General features: G+C 47.3%; 1 protein-coding gene across 1 annotated transcript; it reads left to right on the forward strand.

The window, feature by feature from the left end:
• Nucleotides 1-1643: 1643 nt before the first annotated feature.
• On the forward strand, nt 1644-21035 carry LOC307221207 (cytochrome P450 2F3-like). The gene is made up of 9 exons (XM_079985587.1): nt 1644-1834; nt 6694-6856; nt 11556-11705; nt 11852-12012; nt 13087-13263; nt 13421-13562; nt 15682-15869; nt 17929-18070; nt 20060-21035. Exons 1-9 carry the CDS (start codon nt 1655-1657, stop codon nt 20245-20247), a joined length of 1491 nt encoding a protein of 496 aa, XP_079841713.1. The 5' UTR covers nt 1644-1654; the 3' UTR covers nt 20248-21035.
• Nucleotides 21036-26832: the final 5797 nt, after the last annotated feature.

The raw sequence follows: 26832 nt of genomic DNA on the forward strand, positions 1-26832 counted from the left end.
CCTGATGTTGGGAAAGATGGAGGGCACAAGGAGAAGGGGGCGACAGAGGACGAGATGGTTGGATAGTGTTTTCGAGGTTACCAGCATGAGTCTGACCAAGCTGCGGGGGGCAGTGGAGGACAGGAGTGCCTGGCGTTCTCTGGTCCAGGGGGTCACGAAGAATCGGACACGACTAAACGACTAAACAACAACAACCTTTGCTATTGCATTGCACTGTTGACTCATGTTCAGACTGGGGTCTGCTAAGACCCCTAGATCTTTTTCACCTGCACTGCTGGCAGATCAGGGATCGCCCTTGCTATATCTGTGCATCTGGTGACTCCTGCCTGAATTCCAATGTCCTTGATGACTAACGAATCGCCCCTGGCTTCTCCCAGTCCTGCTTTATCTTGGTCTGTTTGTGGCCAAGGAGCAAGGCCGCAATTTGGGGCTCAGAGACTGGCTCAGATTCCTCAAGGTGAGTTTTCTCTGGAGTCTCTCTCAGTCCTGCCGGGAAAGCATTGATAAAAATTCCCTGACCTTCTAATGCTTAGCATAATGATCAGCACACTAATCTTGTGTTTCTAGCAAACTGTAATTATAGCCTCTTCTACGAAGACTGTTTTGTACCTATAAAATAGACTATATTTGCCAAGGATAAACTCAGGATTTTAGGGAAACAAACAAGACACTATGTTTCACCATCCTCACAAGGGTCCTGTTCTTTTGCTTAAAACACGGGCAAGGTATTTTTTCCCTCTTTTCCTCCAAGGAGCTCAAAGTGGCATTTTTGTATATTCTCTTTTCTCTCTCTCTCTTTCTTATAAACATCTTTGTTCTTTCCCCTCCCCCCCCCCCTTGGTAACACTCCCCCCCCCCCTAATAATTGAAATTCTTTCAATAACAATAGTAATTTAAAAAAGGAAGCGTACATAGTTATTTCCCTCCCTATTTAATCTCCACAACAACAACCTTGCGAGGTAGGTTAGGCTGAGAGTGACTGAGTAGCCCAAGGACACCCAAATGAGTTTCAGGGCCAGGGTGGGGGGGAATTTGAACCCTGGTCTTTCCCAGGTTCTGGTCTGACACTATAACCACTATGGGACACAGCAATCAAACAAGAATTTGTAGGAAATAAACAGAGTTCCTCTTCTCAGGGAACTGTAGCTCTGGGAGGCGAATAGGAAGGGTCTCTGAACACCTCTCAGATCAGTGAAACAAACTACATTTCCCATGATTCTCTGGGGGAAGCCATGGCCGTTTAAAGTAGAATCATAGCATTTTAGAGGGATGGTGCGGATGTGAGCCTGGAAAGGCAGGTGGAGGATAACCCCCCCCCCCGAAATTTATTGGATGCTTCTGCAACAATCATATGGTAAGACATAAACATGTATATCATAGCATTAAAAAAGAAAAGCCCCAACCTTAACGAACCTCGATCTAATCTGCCCAATATTTGCAGTGAAAACACCCATTATGTGGCCTTTGATAAATTAGCAAATTAAGTTCCTGATGGGAAATGGCAGGGTCCCCCCAGCTGGCTTGGAAATGGGTTGGAGGACCGGGAGTTACTGGATAACCAATGTGGAGAGCTGGGTGTTCCCCAGCTGCCCTTATAAGTCCTCTCGGCGCCTCCCCATAGCCCAGAGGGGGCATCTCTTGGCCAGGGTCCTCCATGGAGCCGCTCTCTGGGACTCTCTTCCTGCTCCTTTGCGTCTGTGGCGTCTTATTCCTGGGCTTGGGATGGAAAAGCAAAGACAGCAAAGGTCGTCTGCCCCCTGGACCCACCCCGCTCCCCATCCTGGGGAATTTTCTCCAACTGGACCCAAACAACATGCTCAAATCCCTGGAGAGGGTGAGTCTCCACTCGCCTCCCCGCTCTCCTCCTGCAGTGAAGTCCTGACAGTAGACCTAACCTCTTCCTTTGGGAAGACAAAAAAGCCTGCAAGTTTGGCCAGTGGGGTTGGAAGGCTGTAAGCAGCCCTGCAGTTGCTAATAATAATAAGTAGTAGTAGTAACCAACAAAAGATTAAAAATTATAGATTAAAGATTAAAAGATTAATCTTCAACATTTCTCCAATGAAAATAGGGACGCCCCATTCCATAATGATAATTTTGCTATTTATACCCCACACATCTTACTGGGTTGCGCCAGCCACTCTGGGCAGCTTCCAACATACCATATTTTTTGCTCTATAAGACTCACTTTTTCCCTCCTAAAAAGTAAGGGGAAATGTGTGTGCCTCTTATGGAGCGAATTCAGGCTGCGCAGCTATCCCAGAAGCTAGAACAGCAAGAGGGATTGCTGCTTTCACTGCGCAGCGATCCCTCTTGCTGTTCTGGCTTCTGAGATTCAGAATATTTTTTTTTTCTTGCTTTCCTCCTCCAAAAACTAGGTGCGTCTTGTGGTCTGGTGCATCTTATAGAGCGAAAAATACGATATATAAAAACATAATAGAACATTAAAAAGCCCTCCCTATACAGGATTACCTTCAGATGGCTCGGGAGTTAGAATCATAGAATCATAGAATGACTCCATACCCTCCAACATTTCTCCAACGAAAAGTGGGACATTCCAGGATCAAATCAGAAACTGGGACGGCTTCTCTAAATCAGGGATGTCCCTGAAAAATTGGAGGGTCTGCAGTTGGGGACTTATCTCTGTAGGAAAGCGAGGGCTGCTGGATCTGTCCAAAGGGGGTTCTCTAGCCCACCACAGGGGCCAGCCAGGTACCTCTGTGATGCCCACAGTCAGAGATGAAGGCAATAGCCCTCCTCACAACATTTCTCCAGAACCTGATAATTCAAGTGTGTACCTCCAGCACTCATGCATGTTCATATACACACTGCTGAGAGGTTTGGGATCTTTTGCTGGAGTTGTAACATGATCTATTCTTATGTGTATGTGTTAACCCTTAAGAACTTCTCACACCAAAGGAATATAGAAAGCTATTTTATTACATGAAATAGAAGTGTCACAATATGTATACCTGAAGGAGCATCCCCACCCACATCGTCCAGCCCCGGACACTGAGGTCCTGCTCCGAGGGTCTTCTGGAGGTTCCCTCCCTGCCAGAAGCCAAGTTACAGGGAACCAGGCAGAGGGCCTTCTCGGTGGTGGCGCCTGCCATGTGGAAAGCCCTCCCAGCGGATGTCAAGGAAATAAACAACTACAGGACTTTTAGAAGACATCTGAAGGCAGCCCTGTTTAGGGAAGCTTTTAATGTTTGATGTCTTACTGTGTCTGGCTGGCTCTTTAGAGCCTATTAACTTCCTTCACTCCCCCCCCCCATGGCTTTCAAAATTAACCTTTATATCCTTGCATTTTGTACGTTTTCCAATTCTAATTGCACTCATTACAAAATGACTCAAATGTTAAATAAATATAGAAAGGTAGAAAATTTCTCATTACAAATCTTCAGACAACCAAACCTGCTAGTGATGTTAACTGTTTACAATAATCTTTCAGATATCGTATAAATTTAATCCAGTCCTTTTGGAATACTTGATCGTGCAGGTTTCAGATTTTTCTTTTCAGCTTCACCAGTTCTGGAAAGTCCACCATCTTCATCTGCCACTCTTTTTTCGTTGGTACTTCTTGTTATCTCCCATTTTTGGGCTAAAAGAATTCTTGGCTACGATGCCCACACTCTTGATCGGAAGAGTGAAAGCTTCCCTGTTTTAAAAGCCTATAGAAACGTTGGCCCAACAATTTTGCCATAAACCCACCCACACTAGCAGTAGAGAAGAAGAAGAGTTTGGATTTGGTATCCTGCTTTATCACTCCCTTTAAGGAGTCTCAAAGCAGCTAACATTCTCCTTTCCCTTCCTCCCCCACAACAAACACTCTGTGATGTGAGTTGGGCTGAGAGACTTCAGAGAAGTGTGACTAGCCCAAGGTCACCCAGCAGCTGCATGTGGAGGAGAGGGGAAGCAAACCCGGTTCCCCAGATTATGAGTCCACCGCTCTTAACCACTATACCACACTGGCTCAGTAGGGGCAGGGGAGGAAAGTATGCCTGTCTTTAAAGCAAAGCAGAAGTGTGCTGAATCCTGGAGAGCGCTGGGTTAAGTGCTGTCCTGTTAGAGTCAGAGGAGCTGAGGTCTTGGCTAATGCCTCCTCGTAAGGAAGGGAGGGGCATTGAGATGAGTGATTCCCGTCCCCTGTCACACACACACACCCAGCTCCATCCCATGGCCATCTGAGTGAGAAAAGGACTGAAAACTGGCCTTATCTGCTTGCTTATCACTCTATCTGTGTTTTGCTTAACCAAAGGGAGATATAGAGAGCAGTTAACTGGACCTGGCTATCTCTTGGCTGTGCCACCATTATCTTGAGGTCATGCATTCTGGAGTTTGAACGGATTTCTGGATTTGCATGTGTTGACCATTTCAAGGTGTGAAGTTTTTCCTGAGATGAGGCCGGTACAAGGTTCAGGAAGAAGAATGGTTCCTCTTCATCCTGGAGAAGAGTGACTAGTGGGGTGCCACAGGGTTCTGTCTTGGGCCCCGTCTTATTCAACATCTTTATCAATGACTTGGATGATGGACTCAAGGGCATCCTGATCAAATTTGCAGATGACACCAAACTGGGAGGGGTGGCTAACACCCCAGAGGACAGGATCACACTTCAAAATGACCTTGACAGATTAGAGAACTGGGCCAAAACAAACAAGATGAATTTTAACACGGAGAAATGTAAAGTATTGCACTTGGGCAAAAAAAATGAGAGGCACAAATACAAGATGGGTGACACCTGGCTTGAGAGCAGTACATGTGAAAAGGATCTAGGAGTCTTGGTTGACCACAAACTTGACATGAGCCAACAGTGTGACGCGGCAGCTAAAAAAGCCAATGCAATTCTGGGCTGCATCAATAGGAGTATAGCATCTAGATCAAGAGAAGTAATAGTGCCACTGTATTCTGCTCTGGTCAGACCTCACCTGGAGTACTGTGTCCAGTTCTGGGCACCACAGTTCAAGAAGGACACGGACAAACTGGAACGTGTCCAGAGGAGGGCAACCAAAATGGTCAAAGGCCTGGAAACAATGCCTTATGAGGAACGGCTAAGGGAGCTGGGCATGTTTAGCCTGGAGAAGAGGAGGTTAAGGGGTGATATGATAGCCATGTTCAAATATATAAAAGGATGTCACATAGAGGAGGGAGAAATGTTGTTTTCTGCTGCTCCAGAGAAGCGGACACGGAGCAATGGTTCCAAACTACAAGAAAGAAGATTCCACCTAATCATTAGGAAGAACTTCCTGACAGTAAGAGCTGTTTGACAGTGGAATTTGCTGCCAAGGAGTGTGGTGGAGTCTCCTTCTTTGGAGGTCTTTAAGCAGAGGCTTGACAACCATAGGTCAGGAGTGCTCTGATGGTGTTTCCTGCTTGGCAGGGGGTTGGACTCGATGGCCCTTGTGGTCTCTTCCAACTCTAGGATTCTAGGATTCTAGGATTCTATGAATCTCATGTCATATTTAAGTTACGTCAATCTTATACCTGTGCCATGATCTACAGAGATCAACCTCATTGTAAGTTCAGATTCACACACAGCTGTTCACAGTTAGACTGCCTCTCATACGTGCCAACTCCCTGGGCCCACAAAATCCCCCATGAAGGGGCCGAGCACCCACAAATTTTGATGCCAGGGCCATGCACCCCACAGTTTGGGGGCCAAGCTGCCACTCCTTCTGCCTCTCAACCAGGAGTTTCTCCATTAGTTGTTCCTGTCCCTGCCCCACTCACCATTGGGGGTTGAGGTATGGAGGCTCACCCTCAATTCCCAATCAGTCAGACTTTATTCCGTAGCAGGACAGAGTCCACAGAGATAGGGGGAGCATTTCCATTACAGGCATGGCCGAACCTGGCCCTCCAGCTGTTTTGGGACTACAATTCCCATCATCCCTGACCACTCGTCCTGTTAGCTAGGGATGATGGGAGTTGTAGTCCCAAAACAGCTGGAAGGCCAGGTTCGGCCATGCCTGCATTAGGACAATAGGCAAATCTATGTCACCTGAGCCGTTCCTCCTCTAACCAAGCACCTTCTGACGCTTCTCCATCTCTCATTAAATCACAGTCCATGAAATACAAATTACTCAACCCATGTTTCAGAACCCTCCTTGCACTTTTCACTTTAATAGTCTGTCTTGCGGTCACGGCACACTCTTGGACGGGTGACGCTGGCCTGGCTAATGATGAGCCTAACAGTAATTCCACCTCGCACATTAATGGGAGAGGGTCAGATATGGAAGAGATGGGTCAGTAAAGCCTGCTGGATCAGGCCAGTGTCCCATCTAGTCCAGCGTCCTCATCTCACAGCGGTCAGTCAGATGCCCTAATGGGAAAACTGTGAGCAGGATCCAAGCACAAGAGGCGTCTCCCCTCCTGGGGTTTCGAGCGACTAGTATTTGGAAGTCTTGCTGTCTCCAGCTGTGAAGACAGAGCAGAGCCATCCTGGCCAGAAGCCAACGAGAGCCCTCTCCCCCCTGAAGTTGTCTTTCAAAGCCATCCAATTTGGTGGCCATCACTTCCTCCTGTGGAAGCAAGTTCCATAGTTTAACTCTTTGCCCCAAATATGTCCTCCATCTGCCCTGAATCTTCCATCTGCCCTCCCCTCCCCAGGCCTCACTTCTCTCCCCACTGGGCTCCCTTCCTGTCCAGTTATTCCCCTCACCTGTCCACACCTGGGCCAACCTGAGGCTCTTCTCCCGGCAGCTGAGCGAGGTCTACGGCTCGGTCTTCACCGTCTACCTGGGGCTGCGGCGAGTCGTGGTCTTGAGCAGCTACAAGGTGGTGAAGGAGGCCCTGGTGGACCAGGCAGAGGACTTCAACGCGAGAGGGCAGTTGCCGTCCTTCTCCAAGGATTTCAATGAGCACGGTGAGAGCTCCATCCCTGTGGGGAAAAGGGGCTTGGGGCACAGCTCAGCCCATCTTTCTGTCACTCATCTGACATGTTGGAGGGTAGAGTGCCAACCTGGTGCCCTCCATCTGGTTTGGACTACAATTCCAATCAGCGTCAGCTAGGGATGGGCCAATAGGACTCGAACCCATGGCTTCAAGTTACAAGAAAGGTGATTCTGACTAAACATTAGGAAGGACTAACTGATGGGAAGAGCTGTTAGTGGAACAGTCTCCCCCAGAGGTGGTGAACTCTCCTTCCTTGAAGAAGAAGAGTTTGGATTAGATATCCCGCTTTATCACTACCTTAAGGAGTCACAAAGCGGCTGACATTCTCCTTTCCCTTCCTCCCCCACAAAAAACATTCTGTGAGGTGAGTGGGGCTGAGAGACTTCAGAGAAGTGTGACCGGCCCAAGGTCACCCAGCAGCTGCATGTGGAGGAGCAGGGAATCAAACCCGGTTCACCAGATTACGAGTCCACTGCTCTTAACCACTACACCACACTGGCTTTCAAACAGAGGTCGGATGTCCCAGATGCTTTACTTGAGATTCTTACATTGCAGGGGGTTGGACCAGGTGAGCCTTGGGCTCCATTCCAACTCTACAATTCTATGGTCTGTCAATTTTGGTTTCCATCAGTTTCTCATCTTCCCCAGTATTAATTTCAATTCCCCACATATCCACATTGGTTTGCAAATTATTCATCCACTTTTGAGTGCAAGATTTTTCATAAGATGTTGTTGTTGTTGTTTAGTCGTTTAGTCGTGTCCGACTCTTCGTGACCCCATGGACCAGAGAACGCCAGGCACTCCTGTCCTCCACTGCCCCCCGCAGCTTAGTCAGACTCATGCTGGTAACCTCGAAAACACTATCCAACCATCTCGTCCTCTGTCGCCCCCTTCTCCTTGTGCCCTCCATCTTTCCCAACATCAGGGTCTTCTCCAGGGAGTCTTCTCTTCTCATGAGGTGGCCAAAGTACTGGAGCCTCAGCTTCACAATCTGTCCTTCCAGTGAGCACTCAGGGCTGATTTCCTTCAGAATGGAGAGGTTTGATCTTCTTGCAGTCCATGGGACTCTCAAGAGTCTCCTCCAGCACCATAATTCAAAAGCATCAATTCTTCGGCGATCAGCCTTCTTTATGGTCCAGCTCTCACTTCCATACATCACTGCAAAGCAATTCCCCCAAAACAAAATGCATTTGACCCTCCTTATTTCTGTGACTGCAAGTTAACGCAAGCTGTTTTTAACCTTGTGCTTTAATGTTGCAACCCCCAGCCCTACACTAGGACCTTAGGGCAAAGGGCGGGTAATGAATGTTTAGATATGGGCATCTCTCTGTCTCTAGAGACAATGGAGTGTGCCTCTGGGGTGAAGGCAAACCATTGTGTTAGCAGCACCAAAGTGACCTCTCCAGGGCACAAGCCTGGCCAGTGTACATGGGAGTCCTGGGCTCTCCAGAGGACAAGACCCCTCTTGGTCAAACTGATGTGGTCCCAAGGAAAGCAGAGCAAGACGTTTGGCACCAGCTTGGCTGCAGGAGTTGCCAGAAGGAGGCGTACAAGGCACCATCCAATCATCTTAGGGATTTGTGTAGGGTTTAATCCTTTGCCTTGACTTCTCCTGAAGATATCCCACAAGGCAGCAGGGTTTTAGGACCAGAGTTTTCCTTCTCCTTGATGGGCTCCCTTCCCAGGTGGATGAGTCCCCGCTCACTTCCCTCTACAGCACATGCAGAAACTGCCTTCTTGACCATTGGTCCTCTTTGCTCAATCCGCTCAATTCTTATGCATGCTTTATTTTTGCGGCACTTGACTTGGCTGAAGAACTGCGTTGCAAAATTCAGAGAGGCATGGACTCGCAGCTGTGTTCCAGTTCTTGGCACATCTCGTAAATTCAAACAGAATTGACTTTTTCTCCCCCTTGCCAGCCAACTGGGCCAGATGTTCCTGGGAGAGATGCAAGTTCTCATCCCCAAAACAGCTGGAGGGGACCAGGTTGGGAAAGTCTGATTTATCCATCCTGGTTTTTTCTTGAAAGCAATGTAATTAGCAACATTCGACTGGCACATAAACAATACCCTTCACAACCACTGTTTATCTCAGCAGTAGAAAGGTTAGGAGAAATTTATGCAGCAAACTGGAGGTCAGGAAATGGGAGGTTGTGGGAGATGTCTCTGGGAAACATAACACATGAATCGGCCAAGGTTTAAAAGGAGGAGTATCAAAGAGACAATCTGTACCTGTCAAGGAAGAAGGGGGGGATATACACAAAAATATTGCAATAATCATAATATTGCTTTGCCAGGGCTGACCTTTTCCAACGGTGATCGATGGAGGCAACTTCGCAGGTTCAGCCTCACCACCTTGAGGAATTTCGGGATGGGGAAACGGTGGACGTGCCCAAGGATTAAGGCTTTCTGGGAAATGATCTATAATGAACTGAAAAAGGTATTTAAATATACCTTTCTTAAGAAACCAGAGGCCTTTCTCCTGGGCATGGTCGGCCAATTGGTGTTAAAGAAAGATAGAACTTTTTTTATGTATGCAACAACAGCAGCAAGAATACTTATCGCGAAGTACTGGAAGACGCAAGATTTACCCACTCTGGAAGAATGGCAGATGAAGGAGATCGACTATATGGGACTGGCAGAAATGACCGGCAGAATCCGAGACCAGGGAAAAAAGACGGTGGAGGAAGATTGGAAGAAATTCAAAGACTATCTGCAGAAGTATTATAAAAATTAATGGACATTAGTGTGATGTTGGATAAAAATTAAGTGGTTACCAGCTGTAACGCAGAGGTTGAACAATAACATATGATAAGTTATAACAAGTTATAATAAGGATTTGCTGAAATAAGAATCTGAACGGGAATACAAAAGGGGGAGGTGAGAGGAGGTCTGGGAAATAAGTTAATGGAAATGAGTAATGGAAATTATATTTGTTTTAATTGTTCTTTTTTGCTTTTGTATTTTTGTGCTTTTATTATTATTTTTTGTGTATGTTTATTTTCTGTATTAATTGGAAACTATAATAAATATCATTTAAAAAAAAAAGGAAAGCAGAGCAAGACGTTTGGCACCAGCTTGGCTGCAGGAGTTGCCAGAAGGAGGCGTACAAGGCATCATCGGATCACTTTAGGGATTTGTGTAGGGTTTAATCCTTTGCCTTGACTTCTCCTGAAGATATCCCACAAGGCAGCAGGGTTTTAGAACCAGAGTTTTCCTTCTCCTTGATGGGCTCCCTTCCCAGTGGATGAGTCCCACTTGCCCCTCTACAGCACATGCAGAAACCGCCTTCTTGACCATTGGACTCACCCTTCGTCCTATTTGCTCAATCCGCTCAATTCTTATGCATGCTTTATTTTTGCGGCACTTGACTTGGCTGAAGAACTGCGTTGCAAAATTCAGAGAGGCATAGATTCACAGCTGTGTTCCAGTTCTTGGCACATCTTGTAAATGCAAACTGAATTGACTTTTTCTCCCCCTCACCAGCCAACTGGGCCAGATGTTGCTAGGAGAGATGCAAGTTCTCATCCCCCAAAACAGGTGGAGGGCACCAGGTTGACAAAGGCTGATTTATCCATCCTGGTTTTTTCTTGAAAGCAATGTACTTGGCAACATTCAACTTGCACATAAACAGTGGTTGTGAAGGGTTTGTTTATTTCAACAGTAAAAAGACTAGGAGAAATTTATGCAGCAAACTGGAGTTCAGGAAATGGGAGGTTGTGGGAGATGTCTCTGGGAAACATAACACATGAATTGGCCAAGGTTTAAAAGGAGTATCAAAGAGACAATCTGTACTGGAAAATTATTATTCTCTCTCTCTCTGTATAGATTTTATTAAAAGTTTGGAAACCACTAGCTTTTGGGTCTCCAATCCATTGTCAGAATGCCCTTCTCGTCCTCCTGCTTCTCTCACTGGAACTTTGGAACTCCCTTCCAAAAGAAGTTAGATTGCCTCCCTCCTTGCTATCTTTCCACTGGAAAGTGAAAACCTTCTTATTCCAACAGACTTTTGGGAACGGAGTTCTTTCAAGGAAAGAGCTGGTGCTGTGTTGTTGTTATTGTAATTTTATGTATGTTTTTAATAGACTACATTATGTTGTAGTTGTTGTTTAGTCATTTAGTCGTGTCCGACTCTTCGTGACCCCCTGGACCAGAGCACGCCAGGCACTCCTGTCTTCCACTGCCTCCCGCAGTTTGGTCAGACTCCTGTTCATAGCTTCAAGAACACTGTCCCACCATCTCGCCCTCTGTCATCCCCTTCTCCTTGTGCCCTCCATTTTTCCCAACATCAGGGTCCTTTCCAGGGAGTCTTCTCTTCTCATGAGGTGGCCAAAGTATTGGAGCCTCAGCTTCAGGATCTGTCCTTCCAGTGAGCACTCAGGGCTGATTTCCTTCAGAATGGAGAGGTTTGATCTTCTTGCAGTCCACGGGACTCTCAAGAGTCTCCTCCAGCACCATAATTCAAAAAACCCACTCCAGTATCCCTGCCAAAAAAACTCCATGGACAAAGACAACAGACTACATTATATTAATATTTAATTGTTTTTTTTAAAAAATATTGTCCCACTCCACCTCTTCCTATTTTCTCTGCAAATTGTCCTGAGTCCCTGTCAAGGAAGAAGGAGGGATATTCACAAAAATATTGCAATAATCATAATATTGCTTGGCCAGGGGTGACCTTTTCCAACGGCGATCGGTGGAGGCAACTTCGCAGGTTCAGCCTCACCACCTTGAGGAATTTCGGGATGGGGAAACGGTCCATCGAGGAGCGGATCCAGGAGGAGGCTCGGTGCCTGGCAGAGGAGTTCCGTAAGTTGCAAGGTAGGCCTCTGGAGAAATTCATAATTAAAGGATTGGTCGCCTCTAGAAGACTCTGTGGTGCTTGGTCCACAAGCGTAGCCATTGTGTGCTCTTGCCAAAGACAGACCTTTCCTTCCCTCCTCCTGCCTTCTGCCTCTCCCCTCTAGGGACGCCCTTTGACCCCACCGTCGTCATCAGCCGAGCCGTCTCCAACGTCATCTGTTCCATCGTATTTGGGAACAGGTTCCAGTATGACGATGAGAAATTCATCACCCTGAGTGAGCTGATCACAGAACGGTTCCGCGTGGCCAGCCTGCCCCCGTCTCAGGTGAGGGTGGACGGACTGCAAACCCCCTCCCCCAATATATCTACCCTTTACTTATTATTGTGGGTTTTTTTAAAGCAAAGAACTGAAAAGTTAAACAATAGTGTGTCACAGCATCAAAGGGCAAAAGAGCAAAGATACAGCCCAGTTCCAAAGCATTAATGCATACAAAGATTATATTTGCAAATAAAGACTATTTATTAGACACAGTATTCCCCTTTGAATTACGTCACCACCATCACCATCATTAATTTTTAATCCATCATTTTGAATTATAGCAATCTGAAAAATACATTGTTGTTGTTGTTTAGTCATTTAGTCGTGTCCGACTCTTTGTGACCCCCCTGGACCAGAGCACGCCAGGCACTTCTGTCCTCCACTGCCTCCCGCAGTTTGGTCAAAAAACACATATATGGCAACAAACAAGCCATAAACAACAAAAGCAATGGTTTGGCTTTTCTGTTAAGGCCACTTTAAGAATTTCAGCGTCTTTCCATAAGAGTTTGGAAGTTTGATTCAATTAACATATTTTATTCAAATGGGACTTTGACTTTGAGAATTGTTTTCTGCTATAAATCGGGGGGGGCCCTTGTCCAGGAGAATAAACATCTTGCCAAGGTTCTTAGGCAGCTGGTCTTCTGCCTGGCATGAACATTTGAAAATCTTTAAGCTCATTTTAAAATACAGGCCCTGATCAAGCCTTAATAAAAATGCAGGCTATGATTAGATGCCTCAGTGTAGTGGTTAAGAGCGGTGGACTCGTAATCTGGGGAACCGGGTTCACGTCTCCGCTCCTCCACATGCAGCTGCTGGGTGACCTTGGGCCAGTCACACTTCTCTAAAGTCTCTCAGCCTCACTCAGCTCACAGAGTGTTTGTTGTGGGGGAGGAAGGGAAAGGAGAATGTTAGCTGCTTTGAGACTCCTGAAGGGGAGTGATAAAGCGAGATATCAAATCCAAACTCTTCTTCCTCTCAACACTTGCCTTTTTGTGGAATCTGAGTTTGCAAGAGGCACAACCTAAAGTTAGCCAAATGTGGTAGCGCCGTTCCATTGCTCCCCATCTTCTTCCCCCGCAGCTGTACAATATTTTCCCGGAGATCATGGAGAAGATCCCCGGATCCCACCACGCGGGCAGCAAATGTTCCCAGGGGATCATCCGCTTCATAGAGGAGAGGATCAAGATGCAGCAGGCCTCGCTGGATCCCTCTGACCCCCACAACTACATCGACTGCTTCTTAGTTAAGATGGATCAGGTAAGGAATGAACTTCCTCATCTCCATCATCTGCTCCCCCTAAAACGTGCTGTCTGCAGGTTTCAGAGAATTGTGGAATTGGAAGGGACCCCAAGTGGCATCTAGTCTGACCCCCCCTTCAATGCAAACATCATAGTAGACCTTGATCTCTTGGCAGGAAAAGAATAATCCGGCTTCTGAATTTTGCATGGAGAATTTGGTCATGGCCACCTTCAACTTGTTCTTCGCTGGGACGGAGACGATCGGCACCACCCTGAGATATGGATTCCTCACCATGCTGAAGTATCCACAGATTCAAGGTGAGGGCAGAAGGAGGGAACCTATGAGAATCACCTTCTACAGCTACAAACCAAGCTGTTCCCGGGGTGTGTCCACTGTCGCATGCTGACAGCTTCTGGGAGCCACAGGTGAGAGAAGAGTGTTGGGTAGGGACCAGAGGCGGACAAAGTAGCCCAAAAGGAGTAGGACGTTTCACTAACCAGAGGTACTACCACTCCCCTATCACTCCATACGCCCCAAAGGAGGAAAAGCCTAGGGCATCTGGTATCTCCAAATGGTCTCCCATCCAAATGCTAACCAGGCCTGACCCTGCTTAGCTTCCAAGCTCAGACACGGTTGGGTGTGTTCAGGGTAGTATGACTTTGATTGGCTGGCTAAGCCAAGTGAGGGTAGTCTATGGGTCTCAAACCCTCGGTGAGTTAGCAGCTTCCCCTGCAAGCGAAGGCAGGCTCTGGCAGCTGGAGCGGACAAGATCCAAAGTGGGTTCAATGGTCCAATAGGCAGATTCTGCATGTGCTTTAGAGGGAACCAAGGGGCATTGAGGGGACGTGGGTGGCACTGTGGGTTAAACCACAGAGTATAGGACTTGCCGACCAGAAGGTCGGTGGTTCGTATCCCTGTGACAGGGTGAGCTCCTGTTGCTCGGTCCCTGCTCCTGCCAACCTAGCAGTTCAAAAGCACGTCAAAGTGCAAGTAGATAGAAGGTAAATAGGTAGAAGTAAATAGGTACCGCTCTGGTGGGAAGGTAAACGGTGTTTCCGTGCGCTGCTCTGGTTTGCCAGAAGCAGCTCAGTCCTGCTGGCCACATGACCCGGAAGCTGTACGCCGGCTCCCTCGGCCAATAAAGCAAGATGAGTGCCACAACCCCAGAGTCGGTCATGACTGGACCTAATGGTCAGGGGTCCCTTTACCTTTAAGGGGCATTTAAATGACTTCCGAAGGGTGAGAGAATGGAATGCTTGCTGAAGAATGACAGCTTTTGATACTGGATAGTAGCTCACAGCCTACTTGAAGTTGGACATTCCTGCCCTACACAAATCAGGACTGAGGTCCCTCAGATGGTTGGATGGCACCTTGTATGCCACCTTCCTGCAACTCCTGCAGCCCAGCTGGTACCAAACGTCGAGCTCTGCTTTCCTTTGGACCACATCAGGAAGGCCGAAAGGGGGGGTCTTGTCATCTGGGCAGCCGAGGACCGCCATACACACTGCCCAGGCTTGCGCCCTGGGGAGGTCACTTTGGTGCTCCTAACACAGCCGTTTGACTTCACCCCTGGTGGCACACTCCATTGTCTCTCAAGACAGTCAGATGCCAAGAACAGATCAAGCTGATGATGGAAGGCAACAGCCCAAACTTAAGTGCACTCTTCTCCATGGAGGGCTGTGTGGACGGACCATGTAACCCACCTTGATTTCCATGGAGGAAAAGGTGATCTATGAATGCAGTAAGATAAAGAAACAGGCAATTTCCACCCTCAAGGGAAGCCCCAAATAGAAGTGACTGTAGTAGTCAAGATGTGAGATTAACGGGACATGTAGTTCCGTCCTGGCGAGAGTAACATCATCTAGAAAAAGGTTCCCGTATTTTTCGCTCTATAAGACGCAACAGACCACAAGACGCACCTAGTTTTTGGAGGAGGAAAACAAGAAAAAAAATATATTCTGAATCTCAGAAGCCAGAACAGCAAGAGGGATCGCTGCGCAGTGAAAGCAGCAATCCCTCGTGCTGTTCTGGCTTCTGGGATAGCTGCACAGCCTGCATTCGCTCCATAAGATGCACACACATTTCCCCTTACTTTTTAGGAAGGAAAAAGTGAGTCTTATAGAGCATGCTCTGGTCCAAGGGGTCACAAAGAGTCGGACACGACTAAACGACTAAACAACAACATAGAGCAAAAAATACGGTATACACACAGTTCCCAGACGAGAGGGATTTGTGCCCATGGCCCCTCCGTCTTGTCCTCCCTCCATTCCCAAAAATGTCCCAGTGAAAGGGTGTCAAGAGAGAAAGGTGTGGTGCTATCCTGATTGTGAACAGGTGCTCAGTCATAGAATGATGGAATTGTACAGTTGTAAGGGACCCAAAAGGTCATCTTGCTCAGCTCCCTGTGACACAGGAATTGTTCTCTTTTCGCCCAAGAAAAACTCCACGAGGAAATCGATCGAGTGATTGGGAGGGACCGGATCCCAGCCAGTGAGGACAGGAACAAAATGCCCTATATGGAGGCTGTAGTGCACGAGATCCAGCGATTCAGCGATATCATACCCATGAATCTTCCCCGCATGGCCATGAAAGACATCCAGTTCAGGGGCTATGTCATCCCCAAGGTAAGATTCCCAGCAGGGGTGGAGGGATCAGGATCCAGCCTTTCAGACCCAGTCTGAAACTCCTGGGTCAGGGCGGGGACAGGATTTGAGCTCAGTGCCTCCCATGTCACACCTGGACTTGCCATGGAAAGGCATTTATCCACAGGAGTCAGTTCTCCACCTGTGAAATGGGTATATTTCAAAGCTCCCAGGAAGCTGCCTTATCTGTCTGCCAGGCTGCTTGTCCATCTGGATCTTTTTAATACTACTAAATGATGTAAAGTGCAGGGAAGATTTTGAAACAAAATCAACACTGGGTTTCTCTAGAGTTGGAACTCCAAAGGGTCACGGAGTACAACCACCTGCAATGAATTAGTGGAATGAGGTCTATGGGGGGGCTAACTTTGAAGGTGACTAATCCAGAATGAGGCAGCTAGACTGGTGACTGAGAAGGGCTGCCGGGAACATATAACACCAGGCCTAAAGGATCTTCGCTGGCTCCCAGTACGTTTCCGAGCACAATTCAAAGTGTTGGTGCTGACCTTTAAAGCCCTAAATGGCCTCGGTCCTGTATACCTGAAGGAGCATCTCCACCCCCATCGTTCTGCCCGGACACTGACGTCCAGTGCCGAGGGCCTTCTGGCGGTTCCCTCCCTGAGAGAAGCCAAGTTGCAGGGAACCAGGCAGAGGGCCTTCTCAGTTGTGGTGCCTGCCCTGTGGAACACCCTCCCATCAGATGTGAAGGAGATAAATAACTACAGTGGTACCTCAGGTTAAGAACTTAATTCGTTCTGGAGGTCAGTTCTTAACCTGAAACTGTTATATATATATATATATATATATATATATATATATATATAATGTGGGGTTGGGGTTGCTTGTGCGTAACCCGCAAACTGCTGCAAGCTGAGTTGTTTGGTTAAAACTTTCCCCCAGGCTGGACGCCTCTACTCCGTGGCTGTCTCAATCGCTGGCGGAATCCGTCAGTGGGCGTTTCCTGAACTTTTTCCAACATAAAAGTTCTTTGACACCAAGTCTCCGCCTAGCCTCCCTGTGCGGAAGCTTTCTGCGCAGAGTGGGCGTCCCAAGCGGAGGTCCTGAGCTCTCCCCGCTGGTCTCGCTAGAACAGTCTCAGAGCCCTCCCTCCGAAGCTCCCTCAGCCTCCCCTTGCTCCCCCTCTCCCCTTGCTGGTTCCCTCTCCAGCGTCATTGGGGAGCCTTAACACCACCCTTGGCTCTGATGGCAGCTCCCTGACAATATATATATATATATATATATATATATATATATATATATATATGGTAAAGGTAAAGGTACCCCTGCCCGTACGGGCCAGTCTTGACAGACTCTGGGGTTGTACGCCCATCTCACTTAAGAGGCCAGGGGCCAGCGCAGTCCGGAGACACTTCCGGGTCACGTGGCCAGCGTGACATCGCTGCTCTGGCGAGCCAGAGCCGCACACGGAAACGCCGTTTACCTTCCCGCTGGTAAGCGGTCCCTATTTATCTACTTGCACCCGGAGGTGCTTTTGAACTGCTAGGTTGGCAGGCGCTGGGACCGAGCAGCGGGAGCACACCCCGCCACAGGGATTCGAACCGCCGACCTTTCGATCGGCAAGTCCTAGGTGCTGAGGCTTTAACCCACAGCGCCACCTGCGTTCCCATATATATATATATAATTTATTAATTCATTTAACATAATTATTACAAAATATAAGCAAAATATTGCAAATAAATACATACATACATACATACATACATACATATTAGATAAGCGTACATATATAAAAAAGAGAGAGAAAAGAAAAGAGAAAAGAAGAAAAAATAGAGAGAAAGAAGGTATTCTACAAATATCTCAATATGAAATATTAATAAAATTTCATTGATTGACCTGAACCTGTTCTTAACCTGAGGTACCATTTTAGCTTATGGGGCCTCCCGCTGCCGCCGCGCCACCGAAGCACGATTTCTGTTCTCATCTTGAAGCAAAGTTCTTAAACCAAAGTACTATTTCTGGGTTAGCAGAGTCTGTAACCTGAAGCGTCTGTAACCCGAGGTACCACTGTATATGATTCTCCCAGGGCACCTACATCTATCCTTTGCTGAGCAGCGTTCACTATGACTCAGAGGAGCACTCCAACCCTCAAGAGTTTGACCCAGGGAGATTCTTGGATAGCCAAGGCTGCTTCAAGAAGGTGGAGGCGTTCATGCCTTTCTCAGCAGGTACGTGGGGAAGGGGCTCCTTCCATTCCATTGGGAGGGGAGTGGGGAGTGGGGATGGTGAGTGGTCTCCTATGAGATTCATTTCCAGGCGGTCCTTCTCAGGAGGTTCAGAGAAAGGAACCTCTGTTCTGGTCCTGCTTGTCTTGGCTTCTCACAGGCATCTTGGGGGCCACTGGAAGAACAGGATGCAGGGGTGGAGGGGGCCTGATCCTGCCGGGCTCTCCTGCATTATACCTGCCAAGGACAGCATGGGAGAGGGGCTGGGTTGACGACTTATCAACCTGTTGTTGCACACCCCATTGAAAGACTACATTAAAGTACTGCACTTGGGCAAAAAAAATGAGAGGCACAAATACAAGATGGGTGACACCTGGCTTGAGAGCAGTACATGTGAAAAGGATCTAGGAGTCTTGGTTGACCACAAACTTGACATGAGCCAACAGTGTGACGCGGCAGCTAAACAAGCCAATGCAATTCTGGGCTGCATCAATAGGAGTATAGCATCTAGATCAAGGGAAGTAATAGTGCCACTGTATTCTGCTCTGGTCAGACCTCACCTGGAGTACTGTGTCCAGTTCTGGGCACCACAGTTCAAGAAGGACACTGACAAACTGGAACGTGTCCAGAGGAGGGCAACCAAAATGGTCAAAGGCCTGGAAACGATGCCTTATGAGGAACGGCTAAGGGAGCTGGGCATGTTTAGCCTGGAGAAGAGGAGGTTAAGGGGTGATATGATAGCCATGTTCAAATATATAAAAGGATGTCACATAGAGGAGGGAGAAAGGTTGTTTTCTGCTGCTCCAGAGAAGCGGACATGGAGCAATGGTTCCAAACTACAAGAAAGAAGATTCCACCTAAACATTAGGAAGAACTTCCTGACAGTAAGAGCTGTTTGACAGTGGAATTTGCTGCCAAGGAGTGTGGTGGAGTCTCCTTCTTTGGAGGTCTTTAAGCAGAGGCTTGACAACCATATGTCAGGAGTGCTCTGATGGTGTTTCCTGCTTGGCAGGGGGTTGGACTCGATGGCCCTTGTGGTCTCTTCCAACTCTATGATTCTATGATTCTATGATTCTATGATTCTATGATTACAAACACCCCACCCAATGCAAGGGGCCACAGATAGAGGCCAAAGAGGAACATTTTTGCCCGGCACCTAAAGATTTATAATGAAGGCACCGTGTGAACCTCCCTGTGTAGAGCATCCCAGAAATGGGGAGCCACCGCAGAAAAGGCCCATTCCCATGTTGCAACCCTCTGGACCTCTCATGGCTCTTCCAGAGCATCTTTTCACCTATCAGCCATTTAACACTTTCTTTTACTGCCTATGCATCATAAGCTGTTGATCAACGTACCTATGAATAATTGTTCCCACTAAATTTTGCACCCACCGAATTTCAATTGTTTTTAATTTTAAAAAATGCTTTATTGGTTTTAAAACTGTACAACAGAAATAATCCATAGATGTTAAAGACGAAATAAAAACATACCATGGTTCATTCCTTTCTTCTTCTTCTTCTTCTTCTTCTTCTTCTTCTTGATTTTTTAAAAAATAAATTTTATTAGTATTTTCCAAACATCAACACCACAAAAGATATCAAAAAATAACAATACACAACACACAAAAATCAGCATTTGAAAACTAAAGAAAGCAACAACAACAACAACAAAAAATCCATATCTTACAAGTTAATATTATAAACACTAAAACAACCACGACAAGACATTGACTTCCACCAATCCCACAGCACCTCCTTTATCTCTCATTATGTCTTCCTGTTTTCCTGTTTTCTTTATCATCCCTATCCTAACATCTTGATATAAATCCTTCATTCCTTAATTAATACTTGTTTCTAAAGGAAATTCCTAAAGCACCCCAAGAATGAGGCAGAAGAACGGAAACTTCTTTCACGGGGGAATAAATTCGAGGGTGGGTTTTGTCAGAGGGCTCCTTCCACCTGCCCGACAGATTTTGCGTTTCTCTCTTGGCAGGGAAGCGTATCTGCATGGGCGAAGGGTTGGCCCGCATGGAGCTCTTCCTCTTCTTCACCACCATCCTGCAGGCCTTCACCCTCCAGTCCCCTGTGCCCCCCAGCCAGATCAGCCTCGCGCCGGCGGCCGTGGGCGTTGGGAAGGTGCCCCCAAAATACCAGCTGTCAGCGTCCTGGCGCCAACACTGATCTCTCCCTTCCTGTGTTGCGGCGCAAGAAGATCTCCGTTTCTCTCTCAGTACCTCTGCACTCCTGAGAGATTGGCCGTAAAGTAGGCAAGTCCTCTCTTTGAAGGCCTGTCCGTGCAAGGAAGAGGAGGAAGAACCCAACTCACCTGGTGGACTTGAACTGTTTTGCAAAAATGTGCTTCTTAGGCAATTGTGCATACGAAAAAGGCAATGTTAGGAGAAATTTGCAATAAATGGTTGGTGAATTTTCAGAAAACTGGTATGGAGGGCACCAGGTTGTAGAAGACTGGATTGGGGATTTGATTTTCCTTTTAAAAAAATCATTTTATAATGTACATAAAACACAGGGAACAGTTATAACAGGAGATGGGAATGAAAAGATGAAAAACAAAATTTTAAGAGAGGCACATGGGTCAGCATAACAAAGTCCAAGCAAAAAAGACTGACTTTCAAGGCTAGTTCCAGATCTGCCGGGCTGGGGAGAAGGGTTATCTTGAGAAAGAGGCTTCCTTTGTATAATAACAACAACAACAACTTATTATTTGTACCCTGCCCATCTGGTTGGGTTTCCCCAGCCACTCTGGGCGGCTTCCAACAAAGATTAAAAATGCATTAAAATGTCACACATTAAAAACTTCCCTGAACAGGGCTGCCTTCAGTATATGCAATAAAGGAATGCCAAGTAATATGCCTTGTCAAAACTCTCAAATGATTCACAGCTTTCTTCATTATCGCTATATTCCACAGTGAGCGTTGCCAAGCACCAAGTGTAAGATTTTGTAATGACTATTTGGTGGAAGACAGGAGTGCCTGGCGTGCTCTGGTCCAGGGGGTCACGAAGAGTCGGACACGACGAAACGACTAAACAACAACATTTGATCTGCCAAGACCAATTCCTTTGGCAATGTATCGGCATTGGTACCATCAAAAATATTCATGTTTTGGAGACAAGTTGCACAAGAAATTTCAGAGATTGTAGGCACACCAGTGAATCTTGATGTCTGTTTCTGTTTATCATAAATATTCAAAGCTTGCACTGCAGAACTAGTTTGTAAAACTCTTTTTCCAGATTTGTTGGCTGTGGATAGGTTGACCATTGCTCAAGGATGGAGAAATATGCCAGACTTTCCCCTTCACATTCGCTTTCAGAAGGCTCTATGTATCACAATTTCAGAAATGTTTATTCATTTGAGGCACCGCCCAGCCAATGACCTATGCTGCCATGTATATTTCTGATATATTTTAAGAAACAAACTCAGGGTTGGCAGGTTCCTACCAAATCTGGCACTGATTATAACCTGATATCCACTATTACTAGCCATCTCTGGTCCTGCGAGATGATTAATCTTATTTCCTAGTCTGATTTCAGATTGAACCTCCTCATGTTCTAATGTTGTACCCAAACATGGATCTATAGCAGCAAGTCGCAAGATGACTATTTTTGTTTTGTTTTGTTTTGTTTTAAAGCACAGCATGTGACTTTTGGGCAGTGTGCAAGACTGGCAAAAGTTCCGACTGGCCCCGTCTGGGCCTCTTTTCCCAATGACCCTCCATCAGACTTGGCTTCCTCCAGCCCCTTGGCAGCCAGAAGAGCAGCTGGGCTCTGCTCCCTGGTGAGGCTGGTCAAAGATTGACAGAGATGGACCCCGGTTGACATCTATTGATTCTTTCCCCTGAAACAACCTTTAAGCTGGATGATTAAAGGTAAAAAGGTACCCCTGCCCGTACGAGCCAGTCTTGACAGACTCTGGGGTTGTGCGCCCATCTCACTTAAGAGGCCAGGGGCCAGCGCTGTCCGGAGACACTTCCGGGTCACGTGGCCAGCGTGACATCGCTGCATCTGGCGAGCCAGAGCCTCACACGGAAACGCCGTTTACCTTCCCACTGGTAAGCGGTCCCTATTTATCTACTTGCACCCGGAGGTGCTTTCGAACTGCTAGGTTGGCAGGCGCTGGGACCGAGCAGCGGGAGCGCACCCCGCCGCAGGGATTCGAACCGCCGACCTTTCGATCGGCAAGCCCTAGGCGCTGAGGCTTTAACCCACAGCGCCACCTGCGTCCCTAAGCTGGATGATTAGCCATCCATAAATTGCACAAGGCATTGTAGATTCAAGGGCTCAGTTGCTTGGCAAATAAAACTCATAGAATCATAGAACCGTTGAGTTGGAAGGGACACCAAGAGTCATCTGGTCTCCCAGAACACGAAGAGGTATGAAGAGAGCGGAGCAAAAGTAGGCAAGGTGGAGAAGTCTCAGATTGTTTGGGAAGGAACCAGGGGAGGAGGAGTCTAAGGAGCTCACTGGGGCAAGACCTACGAGGAAGAGTTCTTGTAACACTAGGCTTGGGTTTCTTTGAATAAAGAATTGACATCACTGACATTGTGTTTTCTTCATTGCTGACCAACACCCTGGCTCCTGGCACTCGGATGTTGGCAGACTTTCTTTCCTTGGAGATTCTTAAGCAGAGCTTGGATGGCCATCTGTCAGGGATTCTGTGATTCCTGCATACAGAGGGCTGGACTAGATGACTCTTGGTGTCCCTTCCAATTCCACAGTTCTATGATTCTATGAGTTCCTTTATTTGCCAAGCAACTGAGTCCTTGAAGCCACAATGCCTTGTGCAATTTATGGATGGCTAAACATCCAGCTTAGGGACACGGGTGGCGCTGTGGGTTAAACCACAGAGCCTAGGACTTGCTGATCAGAAGGTCGGCGGTTCGAATCCCCACGACGGGGTGAGCTCCCATTGTTCAGTCTCTGCTCCTGCCAATCTAGCAGTTCGAAAGTGCACCAGTGCATGTAGATAAATAGGTACCGCTCCAGCGGGAAGGTAAACGACGTTTCCATGTGCTGCTCTGGTTCGCCAGAAGCGGCTTAGTCATGCTGGCCACATGACCCGGAAGCTGTATGCCGGCTCCCTCGGCCAGTAAAGCAAGATGAGCGCCGCAACCCCAGAAACGGCCACGACTGGGCCTAATGGTCAGGGGTCCCTTTACCTTTAATCATCCAGCTTAAAGGTAGTTTTGGGGGAAATAATCGATAGATGTCCATCTCCGTCAATCTTTGACCAGCCTCACCAGGGAGCAAAGCCCAGCTGCCAAGGGGCTGGAGGAAGCCAAGTCAGATGGAGGGTCATTGGGCAAAGAGGCCCAGACGGGGCCTGCAAGGACTTCTGCCAGTCCTTTTTTGAACCTAGCAGTTCGAAAGCACCTCCAGGTGCAAGTAGATAAATAGGGACCGCTTACCTGCGGGAAGGTAAACGGCGTTTCCGTGTGTGGCTCTGGCTCACCAGAGCAGCGATGTCACGCTGGCCACGTGACCCGGAAATGTCTCCGGACAGCGCTGGCCCCTGGCCTCTTAAGTGAGATGGGCGCACAACCCCAGAGTCTGTCAAGACTGGCCCGTACGGGCAGGGGTACCTTTACCTTTACCTTAATGATACAAATCTCATTCATCATGCTATTTACAATTATTCTTCCTCCCCTGCTCTGGACTTCCCTCAACTCCCCCTCTGCTGAGTTATTTAGTTTTATTTATCATATCCTGCTTTTCCTACGCAGAAATAAAATCCCTTATCAGTTCTCTGAAATATCTGTTGCTCAAAAGAAGTTGTGAAAGTTTATTCAAATCCTGCCAAAGAATCCAGTCCATTCTGTTGTTTCTGCAAAATAAACTGTAAATGGTACCCGGACTCTTTGGAAGTCCTTTTCGTCCTTCTCTCTCAGTTTGTCTGTTAGCTTAGCCAATTTTGCATAGTTCATCAGCTTTTCTTGCCATTGTTCCTTTGATGGTATTTCTTCCATCTTCCAATATTGTGCAATAAAGATTCTTGCCGCTGTTGTAGCATACAGTGGTGCCCCGCAAGACGAATGCCTCGCAAGACGAAAAACCCGCTAGACGAAAGAGTTTTCCGTTTTGGAGGTGCTTCGCAAAACGAATTTCCCTATGGGCTTGCTTCACAAGACAAAAACGTCTTGCGAGTCTTGCGAGTTTTTTCCCTTTCCCCCCCCCCCATTTTTCTAAGCCACTAAGCCGCTAATAGCCGCTAAGCCACTAATAGCGCTAATCCGCTAAGCCGTCAATGGGCTTGCTTCGCAAGACGAAAAAACCGCTAGACGAAGAGACTCACGGAACGGATTATTTTCGTCTTGCGAGGCACCACTGTACATAAATAATGTTCTGCCAGTCCTGCGCCCTGCCCAAAGGTCCAAGGAGTTTCAAGGTCCGAGCAGGAGGCAGTCGAAGCCAAGACGCCAGGCCACTATGCCGGAGGCAGCCAGAAAACAAGGAGTAAACAGAAGACGTCTCTTTGGCCCTCTGTCATACCGACCAGCTTTTGAAAACCCAAGCAGGGAGATTTGAACTCCTGCCCACATATTGAATTCTTGTTGCCTGACTCTCCTGACTCCCTGGACCACAGTACAGTGGTACCTCAGGTTACAGATGCTTCAGGTTACGGACGCTTCAGGTTACAGACTTCCACTAACCCAGAAATAGTACCTCGGGTTAAGAACTTTGCTTCAGGATGAGAACAGAAATAGCTCAGCGGCAGCAGGAGGCCCCATTAGCTAAAGTGGTGCTTCAGGTTAAGAACAGTTTCAGGTTAAGAACAGACCTCCGGAACGAATTAAGTTCTTAAACCGAGGTACCACTGTATCATTAAAGCCCATCCCAAAGATTGATCCACGGGCATTGAAGACAAATTCCTACATTTACAAAGAAGAGGGCTGTCATCAATGGTTGTTAGCAACAATGGCTAAGCTCTTCCACTCAAATCCTGATTGTGGGTTTCCCATAATGGGCATCTGGTTGGCCACTGTTGGAACAGGATGCCGGACTGAATAAAAAACCTTTGGCCTGATCCAACAGGCAGGCTCTTCTTATGGTACCTCCAGGTCCCGAGGCAGTTTATCTGGATTCCTAGATTTTTAGAGGTATTTGGCCACTGCGGAAACAGGATACTGGCCTTAGATGGGCCATTGGCTTGATCCAGCAATCCCGCCTAATAATAATAATACAGTGGTACCTCGGGTTAAGTACTTAATTCGTTCCATAGGTCCGTTCTTAACCTGAAACTGTTCTTAACCTGAAGCACCACTTTAGCTAATGGGGCCACCTGCTGCTGCTGCAGTGCCGGAGCACGATTTCTGTTCTCATCCTGAAGCAAAGTTCTTAACCTGAAGCACTATTTCTGGGTTAGCGGAGTGTGTAACCTGAAACATATGTAACCTGAAGCATATGTAAATATGTAACCCGAGGTACCACTGTAATTATTATTATTTTCATTATTATTATTAATCATTTATACCCCGCCCTCGCCAGCCAAACAGGGCTCAGGGCGGCTATCACCAAGTATGTTGTTGTTGTTTAGTTGTTTAGTCGTGTCCGCCTCTTCGTGACCCCCTGGACCAGAGCACGCCAGGCACTCCTGTCTGTGTGGTGTGAGAGCCAGTGTGGTGTAGTGGTTAAGAGCGGTAGTCTCGTAATCTGGGGAACTGGGTTCGCGTCTCCGCTCCTCCACATGCAGCTGCTGGGTGACCTTGGGCCAGTCACACTTCTTTGAAGTCTCTCAGCCCCACTCACCTCACAGAGTGTTTGTTGTGGGGGAGGAAGGGAAAGGAGATTGTTAGCCGCTTTGAGACTCCTGAAGGGGAGTGAAAGGCAGGATATCAAATCCAAACTCTTCTTCTTCTTCTTCTTCCACTGCCTCCCGCAGTTTGGTCAAACTCATGCTGGTAGCTTCGAGAACACTGTCCCACCATCTCGTCCTCTGTCGTCCCCTTCTCCTTGTGCCCTCCATCTTTCCCAACATCAGGGTCTTTTCCAGGGAGTCTTCTCTTCTCATGTGGCCAAAGTATTTGAGCCTCAGCTTCAGGATCTGTCCTTCCAGTGAGCACTCAGGGCTGATTTCCTTCAGAATGGATACATTTGATCTTCTTGCAGTCCATGGGACCCTCAAGAGTCTCCTCCAGCACCATAATACAAAAGCATCCATTCTACGGCGATCAGCCTTCTTTATGGTCCAGCTCTGACTTCCATACATCACTACTGGGAAAACCAGAGCTTTAACTATATGGACCTTTGTTGGCAAGATGATGTCTCTACTTTTTAAGATGCTGTCTAGGTTTGTCATTGCTTTTCTCCCAAGAAGCAGGCGTCTTTTAATTTCATGGCTGCTATCACCATCTGCAGTGATCATGGAGCCCAAGAAAATATCACCAAGTATAAAACAATTGATTAAAATGCAACTTAAAAACAAGATTAAAGTACAACATTAAAATGCAGCATCTTATGTTCTTAGGTATGAAAATGCAGCATTTCGTAAGAAATAAGAGGTTGGATCTCGTTACCATTGTATATATGCTGTTTCTCAAGCCACTGAACGCAGAGCAAAATGGGCCTACATCTGGTCTTCATTGAGGGCTAAGCAGAACCAGCTTGTTTTCATTCCGTGTCTCTGCCAGAAAGATTCCTCCAACGGCAAACATGAGGTTAGCAAATGACAGCTGAGGGCACGCATTGTTTGCCAAGGGGCCAAGGGGAGCTTGTTCCAGCCAGTTAGAAGCTGGTCTCTCGGGCATCTATATA

Source organism: Podarcis cretensis, assembly GCF_951804945.1.
Source record: "Podarcis cretensis genome assembly, chromosome: 8".
Lineage (NCBI taxonomy): Eukaryota > Metazoa > Chordata > Lepidosauria > Squamata > Lacertidae > Podarcis > Podarcis cretensis.